Raw genomic sequence first — 15,332 nt, 5'->3', positions numbered from 1 at the left:
CAGTGGGGGGAATCCAGAGAATGAAGTGACACTTTGTAGAGACCCAGCTCTCGTGAAAGTTACTGTTTTCAATTTCAGTTATGGCAGGGCAGATAGAATAGATCCGCTCTATAACTGCGGGCATGATGCATTCCATTGCTTCAATAGACCTAAAGGGAACCCTTTCTCCTGATAAAAGAAATCTGATTGTGCAACGTACACCCATTAATTGCAAAATTCTTTTTATGTGATTTAACAGAATAAATCAAACAAGCCTTTCCATTAACGCTCCTTGGAGTAAACGTGTTGCAGCTTCCAGGCTGCTTACTGTGGTTGGGGTCTTATCCGATACACCAAACGCAACTGGCCAAACCAAATTTATGCTAGGGTCCTGAACGGTCCCCCATTCAATATCTTAAGCAGGTAAAGATAAGAAAACCAAAATATTTTAAAAAGTTTTGTACAGAATCTGCACTGAAATGATCGAAACTAACAGGAAATATCTATCTAGGAAACCACACAGCTCTGTTTGTCTAGTCATTATCTCCGCACAAAGTGTATTTAAGGTGTGTTTATCAACTGATTGCTTTCATATCTGAAAAAATAACTCACAAAGGCAATTCACCTCATTTCTCCCTTGCTTTCTACCACGCAGTGTTCCTGAGACACAGCAGTTTTTTGTCACCTCGAGGACGGGAAGGCCACAGCAAGCCCGCTTCACCCTGATCCAGGCAGGATCAGCCAGCAAGCTGCATCCGTAGCCCTGGGACACGTCTCGCGAGCTGGGCTGTCGCTGGATGGCAGAGGCAGGGCAAGGGAGCCTCCGCGGAGCTGGAAGTCCTACAAATAGATCTCATGGCAAGCAGCCAGGAAAGGAAACAAATACCAGGGGCCGTGCCAAGCCCCAAAAGAGGTAGGTAAGAGGCCAGGACCTCAGCTGGCAGAAAAAATGTTTGCTGAGATTCATCCTGCATTCAAAAAACTAAAAAGGTGTAGAAGGTGCCTACGGCTGTGTATGACTTGTCACCAGGGAGGCTGGTAGAAAGACATTCTCTCTGCCATAGACTTTATCCTGTTGGACGTGGTTAACAGATTTTGAAGTGAAGCGTGTTTTGAAGCATGAAGTCTCTTTCACAAGAGATGCTGAGTGCTTTAAAACGTCCACCTACCTCGTTACAGTACCCGATTGTAGCCAAGCAGTCACTAGCATCTGTCAGGGCGTTGCACAGGTGAGATGGAGGCCAGCTGCCCTGGAGATGAGGGAATGCGTGCTGGAGAGCTCTATCTGGCACACAGGGGAAAGGAGAGGAGAAGATTCAAGCAATTGGTGCTGAACCTGCATTTTGCAATCTGCAAGTCCAAAGTTTCATGGAATAAAATGACTTTTCTTATTGCAAGCGCTGGCTTAGCAATGCAGAGCCAGCAATGGGGAACACCCTTGGTGTCAGATGCCAGCTGCTTTCTCCTTTCCAAGCTGTGTAAGTTCTGCATCATTGACCTTTCTTGTAATTGGAATTAAATAGTAAATGAAAATGAGAAATCATTAGCCCCGGAGCTATAATCACCAATTTCTTCATGGCTTACTGGTGGGAGGACAGCTAACTAATGACACAGACCACACAGAAAATCTCACTGGTTTCCATATTGCAGGTGTTGGGCTCACGCGATTACCTTTTAGGACAAGGGAACTGCGTCACTGGTCCCGGGTGGGAGCTCTGCTCACTGTGAAGTCCCATCCTTGGAGCCTGCTTTCTGAAACATTCACAAGATGACGCCACGTCCAAGCGTCTCTGGTATGTCCGTGGCAAGTGAAAACGGTTAGTTTTCCACTGCAGTGGAGTTGTGCTATTAAAGCAGCAGGGAAGAGAGGGCACAGTCACAACCCTTAGTTTTCCATGTCAAGGTTAAAAAATTGCCAGTGTAGCACAGAGTGTGGATTCATTTGTCTGAGTTTATTTGTCAGATAAACCTGGGCTGCTGGTGGAGCATGACTGTTCCCAACCTAAGTGGGTGTATAGATGAGGCCCCATGCTAAGGGGAGGTCTGGCAAGCAAACTCTTGCCATTGTCAGGAGAACTTTAGACTGGATACCAATTTTCTGAATAATTTTGGAAGCCAGAGACCATATTTACAGTAAACAGCAAATATATGTAAATAGGCCTTCTTGTAAAAGAATATAAGCTGCTCTCAGGGAGTGCAATACACGCTCCTTGAAGTTTTGTAACTTGGGCGACCACACTTCTCATGTGGTGATGCTGTGTTGCAAAGCCGGTATCAGTTCTGGAGTTGGTGGCAGTAGGACAGGAGAGAGATCCTTCACAGAAAAAAGCATATCCAGAGATGCAGACAGTATGGACTTCTACAGAACTCTATGGCAGCCATAGGCTATTTTAAATCGACGTTTTTCAAGGCATCTTGCAGAACCCGCCAACCAAATATTTCAGGCCTGTGCAGCATCAAAATACGATTACTTTAAATCATCTAGGAGCAAAGATGTACAGCACGACAGTAGTTTGTGTTTCACCAGTTTCCTGCCCATGTTCAAAACCATACTGTCTTCACAGTGATTTGAACTATACATTTGATACGTGTACCTGATGGGCTGGGAGTAATTTTGACGGCCGATAATAATCCAAAATGTGTGGGACTGTGGGACAAAATCCCAAATTCCACATTGACTAGCAGCTCAAAAGGCAAAACATGGCTTTTAAGGGGTGGTAGTAATTTAAAAGGCAAACAAACCCGCAGCTGTTTAAAGGAGGAGAGGGGACTAGAGAGTTCAAGAGCACGTTGAGAGCGGAAGGCTGTCTCCCAAGCAAATGCCATTGTTTCTATGTCTCGGGCTCTTTCTGTGGACTTGGTTGCTGTTCTTGACGTTAGGGTAAAGGGTACTGTGTGAATGTTTGTTTCTGCCTGAGGAACTGATTTTAATGTAAACTTCCCAAATCCTATACCGTGGAGATCTTCGGAGAAGTCCCACTTGGTTTAGAATTCTGCACAAACTGTTTGGTTTCCTGTTACCTTTTTAAAAAGTCTTAAAACTGAGAAAGCCAGTGAAGCACAAAAACCTGCTAGTATTTATTATAGTCAGCAACAAAAATCTTGTTCTAAGATAATGCAGTCAGTATGTCCTTCCACGTTACTAGTGTCCCGATACCGGTATCCTCAGGTCTGAACTAGGTGTGTCTTTGAGACAAAGAGTGGGTGCTTTCTGTTGTCAAGCTGCATCTATATTTTACAGCAGCGTTTGGTAGCTCAGCTGATAGGGGTTGGAAACTGCATGTATACATGTGTGCACTTAAGCTACTGAGTTCATAAGGTTATTTGAGACTGGAGATAGTCTCTTGCTGTTTGCGGCACATAAAAAGAAACGGAGGTAGGGAGCTTTACGTTCCCGCTGCTGGGCCTTGAATATTTGGCCAGCAATACGTACCACGGTGCTGTCTTGCTGCTTTCCAGCCTATGTCTGCGAAGAAGTTCTGCTGTATTAAGTCAAACTAGTTGCTGGAAAGGTCAGAGTCCCTTCGTCTGGGAGGCAGCAAAGCTTGGAGGAGAAGGCAGTGTGCGTTGATGCCAGTTCCTGCTTGTGATGGTGGTGAAGTGCTCAAAACAGCAAGTTTCTGTGCCACCCTTTTGGTGTCAGGATGGCTTTTGGCACATGTCGGAGATCTGTGAATCTTCTCTTGAGCCATTTGGTACGCTGCTTTGTCTCTTATTGATGTTGTGTGGTCAGCTGAATTTCCTACTGACATCTTCAGGAGGATTGCTCTCAGCTTGCGCAATGTCTGTGAACAATTCTTAAAGCTATCTGTTTTATGGTCTTAGGGTGGTACTTTCAATTCCAATGCCTCTCTTTAGGTCCACAGGGATTCGTGGAGACTTTGTGGGTTGCTAGCTTTTGGTTCTTCAGTTAAATTGAGCTGTGCTTCCTCAGGGTACTACCTCTTCAGCAAAACAAGCATGCCACAGGCCAAATTTAGCAACCCCCCTGAGATTCCTTCTCAGGCATCTCGGACACTTTGTAGAGAGCCGGTGGCAGAACTCCAGATAAACCACACGATTCCAAAATAAACAACCCGCTTCCGCAGAGCAACTTCTTCCCAGTTGTCTTGCTTCCTCTGAGACTTCTTCTGATGCCCTTGGATTTAGAAGCTGTCAACACCTCCTCTTCTTCCCAGGCTCACCAGATCCTGTAGGCACAGCCTGTCTGGGAACCTCATCAACCCACCAGTGTGTCAGGCTGGGGGAAGACAGAAATCGCTTCCCTGCAACCATCTGCTCTCAGGAGCCCAGGTGTAATTACCCTGTCAGCGTGGAAGCCATCCGCTTCGCTTCCTCTGCTAAAAAAAAGAACCTCTTTCCTTGCCTGAACTAATACCAGATAAATTTGCTTTGTAACGTCTCTCTTTTTGTTCCCAAATCTGATTCATTCTTCTAAGGTGGTTTAGCAAGGCAGGCGAGCTGGAGCTGGAAGTTGAAGCACAGCGGCACAGCCCCCATGCAGCCCTGCTGAAGTTCAGCTTTCAAACACTCCTGGTCACGACTGGCCGAGCAGAAAAGCGGTATTTTCTTTCTCAGGTTCCCAAACCCGGTCAGGGAGATTGGCAGCAATGTGGAGGCTGGGGCACAGCCAGGTATTTGCTTGTCGGTGAGGGCTGCGATGGGGCGAGGACGAAGCAGGTTGCAGGGAAGGTGTAGTACGCTGCCTGGTGGGAATGGGCCTGCAGGAGACGAGGACAGTGCTGGGGGTCCTGTGCTGTTCTTCAGTGGCCGTGGCCTGGCTTTGCTGGGGAGAGTGATGCTGGCTCCTTCTCCCCCATCCATCACTCTTACTTTCCACTTCTTTACTTCAAGAACAATTTAAAAAACAAAAACCACAACAAACCACCGAAAAATACAACTGAAGTCTCTGAGCACTCTCTATCTGGTGATTATTCAAGCAAGGGGCTGGGGTGTGACTAGTTGTGTGGGACAAGAGGCTTTGGGGCTGGTTCCAGGGCCTCTTCCCTCAGGCCCAGGGCGAGGGAGGGCAGGGCCTAACGAGGCCGCCGGGCCGGTTGCTAGGGCCGCGTTGTGCCTAGCAACCGCCTGCCCCAGCTCTGCGCTTGCGCAGTGAGGCGCCCTGCGCCGCGAGGCAGGCCGGGAATGCTCGGAGCCGCCGGTGGCGGCGGCGGCAGCGGCGGCGGTGGCGGCGTGGTCCCGCCGCCGCTATGAACGAGGCGGTGGTGCGGCGGACGCAGGATTCCTTGGGGCGAGTGATCCGCAAGCCGCCGCTGACGGACCGGCTGCTGAGTAAGCCGCCCTTCCGCTACCTGCACGACGTGATCACCGAGGTGGGCCGGGAAGCGGCCTGCGGGCCCGCTCCGCTGTTGCTAGGCAACAGGGCCTCCCTGCGGGCTCGGCCGCCCCCTGGCGGGCGGGGGTGTCGCTGCCGCGGGGGGAGCAGGGGTCCCCCCAGGCGCGGGGCTGTGGGGGGGCTCTGCCGGGGGGACCCCCAGGGGCTCTGAGCGCTCCCTTGCCCGGGAGAGGGGGGACCCCGTCACCTTTGCGGGGCCCCGGGGCCTGCGCAGGGCTGGGTGGTGCAGGCAGGTCGCTGCTGCAGGGGGTGCGCTCCGAGTAGCAAGGAAATCTCGGGGGTTTTAGGGTAGTGAGTAAATCTCAGGGTTTTTTTTAGGGTGGCTGGTAGTGGTTAAGACGAGACGAGGGGTCTGACTCTTTTCCTCAGTGTGCTGTGCATTTGGTCTTCTGTGAAAACCGCTCGTAGGTTGTTTTTCCACCTCCCATTTAAAAAAAAAAAAACAAAACAAAAAACCCCAACAACCAGTCTTAATTTTTACATTCCCTGAGCTGCTGCGTTTATATATAGTCACATTTAAAGGAGTCAATGAGGGAATAACGCAGAGCTGTGTTTAAAACGCGTATGCTGGTGTTCACGTTGTGAATCTCCTGGATTCACCAACCATCAAGGTTAAAGATGGAATTAAATAGGAAGGGAGGCCTGAGCTGTAAGCAAGGATTAAGTCTCGTTGTTCCAGAGCGTGTTCAGAGACACAGCAGGCCTCTGGACCTACTCTAGCAATAGTTCTAAACAAGGTATCATCTCTGAAAGCAGATAAGGTCTACGTATTTCCTATTGCACACAAGCTTTATTGAATAGAGGCCTTCAAGTGTTCTTACCTTACTCCTTTTCTTCTGTTTTGAAGGTAATTAGAGTGACAGGTTTTATGAAAGGACTTTACACGGATTTTGAATTGAAATCAGATAACGTTAAGGTGGGTATGGAACTTCCTTATTTCTTTAGCTTTCCTATTAGTATTCTTTGAAACTTGCTGCAAGGTACTTTTGGTCTTTTCTGCGTTCAGCGTCAAGGACCCGTCTTTAGTTCTGTGAAGCAACTGTAAAAGGTATTGCCTGTTGGTTATATTATGCAGTGCATGGGGTGAACACCTATAGATGGCGTTTGTGGATGTGACACAAACAAGCTGTCATGTGTAGAGCACGATTTCTGTACAGATTTCAAACCAGTGAGGGTTAATCTATAACGAGATCTAGGTTTCCAAAATACTGTTGTATTACAGGTGAAAAGTATCCTTATGTAGCAAGATTGCCTTGAAGTAGTTAGGTGTTGATAATAAATCACAAACACTAGAAATCCACATCCAGCTTTTTAAAGAGTCTTGTGGTCTCTCAGTGGAATGTATCGTTTTATATTTATTGCTTTATATGTGTGTGTGTGTATGTGCACATACAGATATATATATAGAGTATACATATATACAGTAAATATTCTTGCTTCATATCCCAGGACTTGCAGAGGCATTCATCTAGTATGTGCATTCCACAGTAGGTTTATTACAGTATAGGAATGGCTAATTACTGAAAGAGGAGGTTAACGTTATTACTGAAAAATGCTTTTCTGAAGTACAAGGGTGACTTTGGTCACTGTTCGCTGCTCTTCTACGGTCTGCCTCTTTGCTGAGCTGATGCTGACTTCTCCCACTGCCGACTCGATTGGAAACTTTGGTCGCTTATTGATGGCAAATAACGCAGTGTTTGTATGTTGCTAGTTAGACAGCTACATCCCTTGGTGACTGTTTAACATAGCAACTGAAAGTATGAGGTCTGTGAGCTGGCCTTGTCATCCATACAGCCAATTGCATGGATGTTTTATGCGCTTCTTGGAGCTCGTTATCGGTCTGATATGTGCGTTTATTTCTGTGACTGTTCATATTGTTGTCGGGATAACTAAAATCTAAGTTATTTATACAACGGATTGTTGGTTTTGTTGGTACTGTCCCTGTTGAAGCTTGTCAGTAGGTTCCGTGATGAAGAGCAGCTTAGCACATGCTGCCTCTTCTGGGGAGAGCACCGTGCGTTTTATTTGTGGATCGAAAAAGCAGATTTCTTAGCAACTCCTGAGTAGGTCTTTGTTTGTATCTACATACTGTGATAGCTGTGAAGTTGCACCAATCGTGAGTACCTCTCTGAGAATTTCTTTCGCAGTCCGTGAGATCATGCTTTTCAAGAGTTCCGGCAGAGGAGATCAAAATGCCGTAGTGTGGGGGAAAACGTCTCCAGCTTGTGTTCCTCTTCTTCAAACCAGTGGTCAGAAGAAGGACTTGGCTCTCGCAGGATGCTTCCTTACTGTGATTTCTGTTGGAGTTGTAGAAAATCAGGAGAGTAATCTTTATGCAGAGGCCAAAACTACCCACAGAGAGCTAGAGTCTGAGAGCAGCAGCCGGAGTCCATGTTGTGAATAGCTGTATATATTCCTATGCGAGGGTGATCTGCTTTCTGTAACTCTGGGAATGATGCTCATCTGGTGTGATGATCTGGCAGTAGATGCACAGACTTGGAACGGGCAGGATGCTTTTGGAAAAAAGAAAAGGTTTGTCCCCACTGTGAAATAGTCCCAGTGCTGTAGCCCACAGTCTGCTTGCTGTGGGCTGGGAAGAATTGACAGGTGCTTTTTGCAAGCGTGCTGTGCTGTTGCAGATCAGGAGGTGCATAGGCTGAAATCAGGAAAGCCCAAAGCTCGTGGTCTGGCCCCTGTGGTGGCTGGGGCTGGCTCCTGGTCTGGACATCCCCTGACATGCTACGCAGCGTCATGCACGCATACGTGCAGCCGCTGTGTTCGTTTCTAGTTTCAACTCACCTCTCCCGCATGGACATAGCAGCGGGGTCCTGAAGTACCCAGCATTTCTGCTGCGCTACCTTTTATGTCCTCGCTGTTGGGATAATACGTTCTGCTTGGATAGCTGGTCCCCTCCTCCTGTGTGGAAAGATGCAGGAGGCAGGCTGGAAGCATCCCGTGAGCCAAATCTGGCCTGCAGAGCAGGCACGTGGACCTCACTGAGTTCTAGTTTGTTTCAGGGATGTAGAGTTATAGCAACCAGTTGGAGAGAGATGTAAGGGGAATTTAAAGCATTGAGGATTCCTTAATTGTTGGGACTTCTCTGAAACAAATACACCTCTTCTGCCAGCTACATTGGACGATATTGCTGTCTGCGTGTTTATCAGAAAGGTTCTTCTTGTTAGGTCTCGTAAAAAGTTGTTCTCTTATAAATGGAAAGATTGGATATCAGGCTTGCTCTTTTAATCTTTCACACCAGCTTTATGTATATATACACACACACACACACACACACAAAGTCTTCATATTGGTTTATATATATATAAAATCCTACTGCTTGAAACAGGGAGATACCTTTTTTGGAAATCTACCCAATAAAAAATATGTTCTTAAGCTCTCAGCACTGTTCCAGATGTTTGTTTCTGTTTTGACAGAATTTTCTTTACTGATGCAAGTGGGACCTGTAGATTTCTCATTGGGTTCATGAGGATTTCTTATACGGACAGAACAGACTGATAACGTAACTGCTGAAAACGAGGAAGATGTAGGAGGAAATTTTGGATCTTTATTTGAAAACATGTTTGGTTGAGAATAGCGTCCTATCTCCTTCCCTAAATTAATAGATTGCATATGTCCTTGGAAGGATGGACAAGTATTTTAATAGAACTAAGTTGCAGTATTTCCTTCCTTTCTTTTTTATTTTTGAATGCAGGGAGCACTGGTGAGGGTGAAGTGCTCGTGATGTTAATGGAGACAATCTCAGTTATCAGTCTGAATGCGGTAGTTTCTATTCTTTTGAACTGATGCCTATTAAAACACGCATACAGAATTCTTACATGGGTTTACTTTTTAGCAGGCTAATAAAATACTTTCTTTATCTCCACTCATGAGTGTAAAGGATGAGTGAGTAGACTTCTGTGCTGGGCTGGTAAATATTCCTTGAATTTTATTATGGTTTAGTAATAAAACCCCTTTTTTGTCCCACTGAGTGTTCTACAGTTGCAGAGACTTCACACCATGATTTCATTCTCTGGGCCAGGAACCTCCCAACAGAATTTTACTTGGTGGGGGTTTGTTTATTTTGTCTTTATTTTTTTCTTATGATTTTGCATAATCACTAGAAGACGTCATCTCTACTGAAGGGGAAAGTTGTTTGTAAAGTGTAATTCTAAAACTAAAACACATCTGGTAATTGTGGAGCTAAAAATATGTGCCTGTATCCCTTTCCCACCATCTTTCGTCTGTTTTCTTTACTCACTGTTCAGTCTGGTTTGTAAAGTAAGTGTACAAGCATGTAAGTCCCTCAATTTAGAATCGTATTAGTCCCAGAACTTTGGGACTTCTGTGCTGAAAAATAGTCAAGGCAAGAGATGCCCTTCTAAGCAATATCTGCTGTAACAATCCCATTGTAACTCTTTAGTGATTCTTTTGGCAATACTTGCATGATTTGTTAAACAAAACTTTATCTTCTTTAACATGTAATCTGTGAAAATAGAGTGCCAAGGGTCTTACAGTGGTCTTAAAATGCACTGGCGCTAAATGATAAACATATTAAAAAGACAAAGTTATACTTTCACTTTGGTCATTCCAGTTCAACGTTCATCCATTATCAAAGCTGTCATTTCTTAATCAGAAATAAATAGCTAACTATAAATCAGGGGCAGTCCTCTTTCCTGACTTTACAAACCACGTACTGCTCTTGTTGTGCGGATGCCTTCTGCAACTATTCCTCCCATCAGAGTTTTTCTAGTCTTTAGGTGGTGTGCAGAATTATTTTGGAATCTCAGTATTATTTCTTAATTGCTCTTTTACCAGGATAAAGATGCCAAAATCAGCTTCCTTCAGAAGGCAATTGACGCTGTTGTAATGGTAACAGGAGAGCCCCTGTCAGTAAAACCAGCGCGTGTTGTGGCTGGACACGAACCTGAAAAAACGAATGAATTTCTTCAAGCAATTGGGAAGTGTTGCTTAAATAAGGTATGACGTCGCATATATGTTTTATACATGTGGTGATATATTATCAGAGCTTATTCGCAACAGACTTTATTGACGCTCATCTGCTATTTTTAATTACACAAGATAAATGTTGGGTCATCACTAATAATAGTAATAATAATAATAATAATTACAACAGAGAGTATATGATCCTTAGCAGAGTTTGAGCCAGGTCCCCTCGCAAATACGTTCTGGATATTTTAGTGCTTTTAATGTATACTGTTTTTTTCACTTTTTTTCACCTTATTCATTGGTCATTTAATAACATTTATTAGGTTTGAAGGAGAATATGAAGCTTCAGAACTTTTAAAACTTTTGGATGCAGACACATTAATTGTATGACCAGATGCTGCCACCTTTGACTTTATCTCCTTTAAAATTTCAGTCAAATCTCTAATTCTGTAATGAAAGTCATTTTTCCAATGTGCTGCTTTTGTTTTGAATATGGAAATGCAGCAAAGGATAAATTTGATAACCTGTTGAAAAGAACTGCAGGAGCGGTTCTTAAAATAATTGTTGCATTCTTAAAATAATTATTTCATCAAAAGTAATGGGGATTCTTTGCTTATAGGTGTTACAGAGATTTTTGAAATACAAAGGTATTATCTAAAACCCTTGAATTAAGGAGTGTGAAGAAATAGTGTATATTTAACTGTGAAATACTACAGTGTTTACAGGCTGTCTGCAAGTTTAGTTTGGATTATCTTTGTCTGATAATCTACTCATTTAAATTTATGTTATTTTGTTTTAATTAGCTAAGTGCTATGAGCTTCTTCCTTAGGAATTGCTTGAGATCAGGAAGGGGGAAGTTGATAAACATATGCACAGAGACTGGACAAGTTAGAAAATGTGCTTGATGGAACAGCTTTGTAGAATATTGTGATGAGATTTAATATACAGAGGACATAGTCTACTCATTTGAGCTAAGAAAATTAGCCCCTTGGCTTTTATTGTGAAACATAAGCTTGATGTGCGTTGTGGAAAAGATTTCCTTCAGTCTCTAGCTCGATACTTTTAGCGCTGAGCTGAGCACACTGCTTGGAGTTAGGTAGTTCAGGCGAGTGTTGCTAATGTGCAGAAGTTTGTGTCCAAATGTGAAAACCCACAAAAATTCATGGGTTTGCATTTACAAACCAGGAGAGAATCAGGAGTCAACCCCCAGGGCAATATCAGTTTTAGTGATCTAAAAGCTGTTTCTGTTTCTGGAAGGAGAATTCCCCAGCAATGTAATGATTTTTTTTCTTTTTTTTTTGTTAATGTAGTCAAACTCTTTGGCACTTGGACATGAAAACATGACGTTAACTTGCTGTCTAAATGATCTAACTAATAATTCCTTGTCTTCTGAACAAATGAACTACATGCAGAAGCTTTTTAAACAGTGTAACTGCAGCTTATTGAAAGTCATTCTTAATGTAGTTTTCTTTAGTGACTGTTGCTGGTTGAGCAAGTATTAGGTGAAAGTGGAGTGGCCTCAGAGTGGATGCAAATACAACGTAACGTGGTTTTAAGAGTGTTTAACCAGTCTAGCAGTCGTGGTATAAGGTTTTGACAGTCATTTACCTTACCGCTTTGAAAAATATTTAAGTTGTTGCAATGAGAATTGCTATTGTGCTATAATACATAAAAACACCATGTATTTATATAGCTCTGGTACATATAATCCAATTATTACAAGAATTACAAGGAGGTGTTTGACATAAAAGAGCATTATTATTCCTGTGAAAGAATGTTTCCAAAAGAGCAGAGATATGAACTTTATTTATAAAAAAAAAAAAAACAAAAAACCAAACCACCCCCCCCCTCCCAAGTCATGTTGATTACAGAGTTAGGAAGAAAGGAGACATTTAATAAAATAATTTAATCATTTCAATGATGTTTTTCTATTCCTTGCAGCTGTCCAGTGATGTTGCTGTAAAAAGGATCTTAGCTGGGGAAAGAGCTGATGCTAAAGGGAAACCTCCGTCGTCTAAATCTCGAGATAAAGAAAGCAGAGAATCCAAACCAGAAGAACAAAAAAGCCATAAAGAGGTAGGCATTTGCAACTTTTGTGGGGTACAGGGGCTACCACTCTTTATGGTTTGTTTTGGTTGGGTTTTTTTCAGCTTGCATTTTTGTCTGTGTAAAGTAACTGTGTGATAGAGTTGCCATATATTGGAATTGATTTTTAGTTTTACTTTCTTTTTAGGGTAGAGGAGACACTGAAATTAAAGACAGAAGCTCAAGCAGAGACAGAAAACCCAAAGGAGATTTGAAAGAGAGTGAAGAAAGAGAAAAGGAAAGCCATAAGCAGAAGGATAATGAAGACAGGCACAAAGACCCTGAAAGAGACACCTTTAAGGAAGGAGAAAAACAAGACAGGGAAAGAAACAAAAGCAGAACAACCAAGCAAGGAAGAGAAACAGAAAAAAACAAGGGAAAAGGAGACATAGAACGAGAAGATGATCTCGAGCATGATAAAGGGCAGGAAAGAGAGAAAAAAAATGAAGGAGGAAGGAAAAGGACAGACTGAAAGGAAGAGGCAAAGATAAGGCTAGGGACAGAGAACGAGAGAAAGACAGAGATAGAGGAAAAGATCGGGAAAGGGACAGACAAAGGGACAGAGAAAAAGATGGGGAGCATTTAAGAGAACATGGAAAGGATAAAGCAGAGAAAAAGGTAATTGAAATGTTATTTCAGAGAGCAGTAACTTTTGGCATGCTGTGGTAGGAACTGAACATTTGTTATAACGACCTTGCATGTTTGTATTCTCTGCTCATTTAACAATTAAGTACTTTCTTTAACAGCAATTACTCTCATGAAGTGAAAGTGTCGATGTGGATTTGATCTGGTAAGAGTGTGACTGAGGCCGTATGTGTAACTTCATGTCTCTGCCATGATATATCTTGACTTGAGCCATCAGACTCATCTGACTGTGCTTCTTGAACATCTAATAAGCAGTTTCTTTTCTGAACTCTGCATGTCTGAATTCTCCTGATCACATTAGATTATGTTTGGCAGAGAGAGGTGGCAGCGACGATTGGAACTGTGTACTTATATCCTCATGTGTCTTCCCAGCAATGCATGCTGTTGTTGCAGCCATAGCCAGCTTTTTAGGGAAGATGGGGTTGAAGAGAGTTGCTTTGGGCCATAACTAGTCTCTCTTGAGCTTACTTCTTCTGTAGCAGGACACACAGGATGGAGTTGCACATCTGTGGTTTTTTTCTGGCTTTCTAGATTAAGCTGCTTGCTTCCAGCTTGACTCTTTTTTTTTTTTTTTTTTTTTTCTTTTCTTTTTTTTCCTTGAAAGAACTGTTGGGAAGCCCTCTAGATTCTTGCAAGGGTGCTCTATTTGCACTGGACTCCGCACATCATGTTACATCTTTGAGAAGGAACACATCCACCGTTTCCCCATACTTCAGGCCTTCTCCGTGTAAAGTCCTAAACTGTCTTAAGAGCCATCTCTTCATTGCCTTTCATTTTGTTGTTCTTTTTATCTTCTGTCTTCCTCCTCTAAATATTTCCTATTCTCCTCTTCTGTTCTGTTGCGTGCTGGTTCATGGTAGAAATTTGGGATTAGTGGACGTCAAAGATGCTTTTGTTAGGGGGTAGTTTAATTTTGTTAGATGTGAGAAAGCACTTCTGTCAGTACCTGTCTGCTGGCCTTAAGGATTCTTGCCTTCGTGGTGTTACTGAGAGAGAACAATGTTTGACTGTTGATTTTGCTCGGTTAGTCTCCTACGCAGGGGAGGCAAGGTGAAGAGGGCAGGTAGATGGATAAGTTAGATGGATGCACGTTGTAATGTGCTCAGTTCTACTCTATGCTCATTTCTTCTTTCACGTTATTCAGGTAAGTAGCTCGCTTCTGAACACACTGAGGCTAAAGTAATTAATTTCTTTTCAGTCTGCAGATTCTGAGGAATCCACGCTTAGAAAAATGCAGAGGCCAACTAAAGACAGCAAGTGCCAGCCAGATAATGAGGTTAGTAGCATGGAAGATCTGGGAAGGTGAATATTGAAAGTGTTGCATTTTAGAATGATTTGGGAGTCTGCATGAAAGGAATGCAGGATTGAAAGGTAGGTAGATGACAAGTTTTAGGGCTGTAAAATAGCTGCTTGTCTGGTTGTTTGTTTGTTTGTTTGTTTGTTTAATTTCTCTGTGCTTGGACAAAAGAAGGTCTACTCGGTTTATTTCATTTTCCAGATTTTATTTCTGTGTATTGATATGTTGGGTACTTCAGGAAAAATATTTATTTGTTCAAAGTTTTCTGTTTATTCCTCTGAATCTTTCCTGGAAAGCTGTTAAGTTTTTTGGTTTTGTTTTTTTTTTTTGTACTTTAATAGAAGTTACTTTTTTGGAAGGAAAATGAGTCCAATGTTGCGTCTGGGCCCATGTTTTGCAGCTGGATGATGGTAGGGCAGAATAGCAACTCACTGATTGCCTCTGAACAGTAGCTGTTGCTTGTGATACCATTGTGTCTGCATCTGCTGCTTCTTGATGACCTGAGGCAATTTTGGGAATTATGGAGCCATATGGCTAAATGTTTAAAGAGTGAGACTTCAATAAATTAACCTAAAGCAGCTCAGGCTAGGAAAAAATAGGCAGGATCCCAAGTCTAGCAGGAGTCTCTGTTGAGAGTCTATGGGCCACTGACATCATCGTGTCCTCTATATGAGATGACAAATTTATAGCTATTCTTTGACTGAAATCCAACCAAACTTTTTAAATTATTGGCACTTGGAGGGAGAGCTTATAAAATAGTTTTTAGCCTGAAGCAAATGTTCATGGCCAAGTTAAACTTCCTGCAAATTGAGTCTCTAATGGAAATTCTGAGCCTCATCCCAAACTATCGTAGTGCTCTTGGGCACCACAATAATACACTGGGGCAGTAAAGTTTCATTTCCCGTCTTAAGTGCTTTTGGGAGTGATTCCAAGGCATGTGGGTTTATTACCTTAAATCTAGATGACATGCTTTCCTCTACTTGCTTGCGTAACAGTAGACGCTGCTTAGTTTTTAGGTGATGAAAA

General features: G+C 43.1%; 1 protein-coding gene across 1 annotated transcript in view; it reads left to right on the top strand.

Moving 5' to 3' along the window:
• The first annotated feature begins 5,182 nt into the window (after nt 1–5,182).
• TRAF3IP1 (TRAF3 interacting protein 1) overlaps nt 5,183–15,332 on the top strand; it is a 44,797-nt gene continuing 34,647 nt past the window's right edge. Inside the window, 7 exon segments of the mRNA XM_050899728.1 lie at nt 5,183–5,312; nt 6,183–6,251; nt 10,148–10,309; nt 12,221–12,355; nt 12,513–12,845; nt 12,848–12,982; nt 14,208–14,285. Of these exon segments, the coding sequence (XP_050755685.1) occupies nt 5,190–5,312; nt 6,183–6,251; nt 10,148–10,309; nt 12,221–12,355; nt 12,513–12,845; nt 12,848–12,982; nt 14,208–14,285 (1,035 nt within the window). The 5' untranslated portion in view covers nt 5,183–5,189.

This window comes from Gymnogyps californianus, chromosome 7 (genome assembly GCF_018139145.2).
Source record: "Gymnogyps californianus isolate 813 chromosome 7, ASM1813914v2, whole genome shotgun sequence".
NCBI classification, from domain to species: Eukaryota; Metazoa; Chordata; class Aves; order Accipitriformes; family Cathartidae; genus Gymnogyps; species Gymnogyps californianus.
The sequence above is the reverse complement of the archived record's forward strand: the minus strand, read 5'-3'. Positions and strand labels throughout refer to the sequence as shown.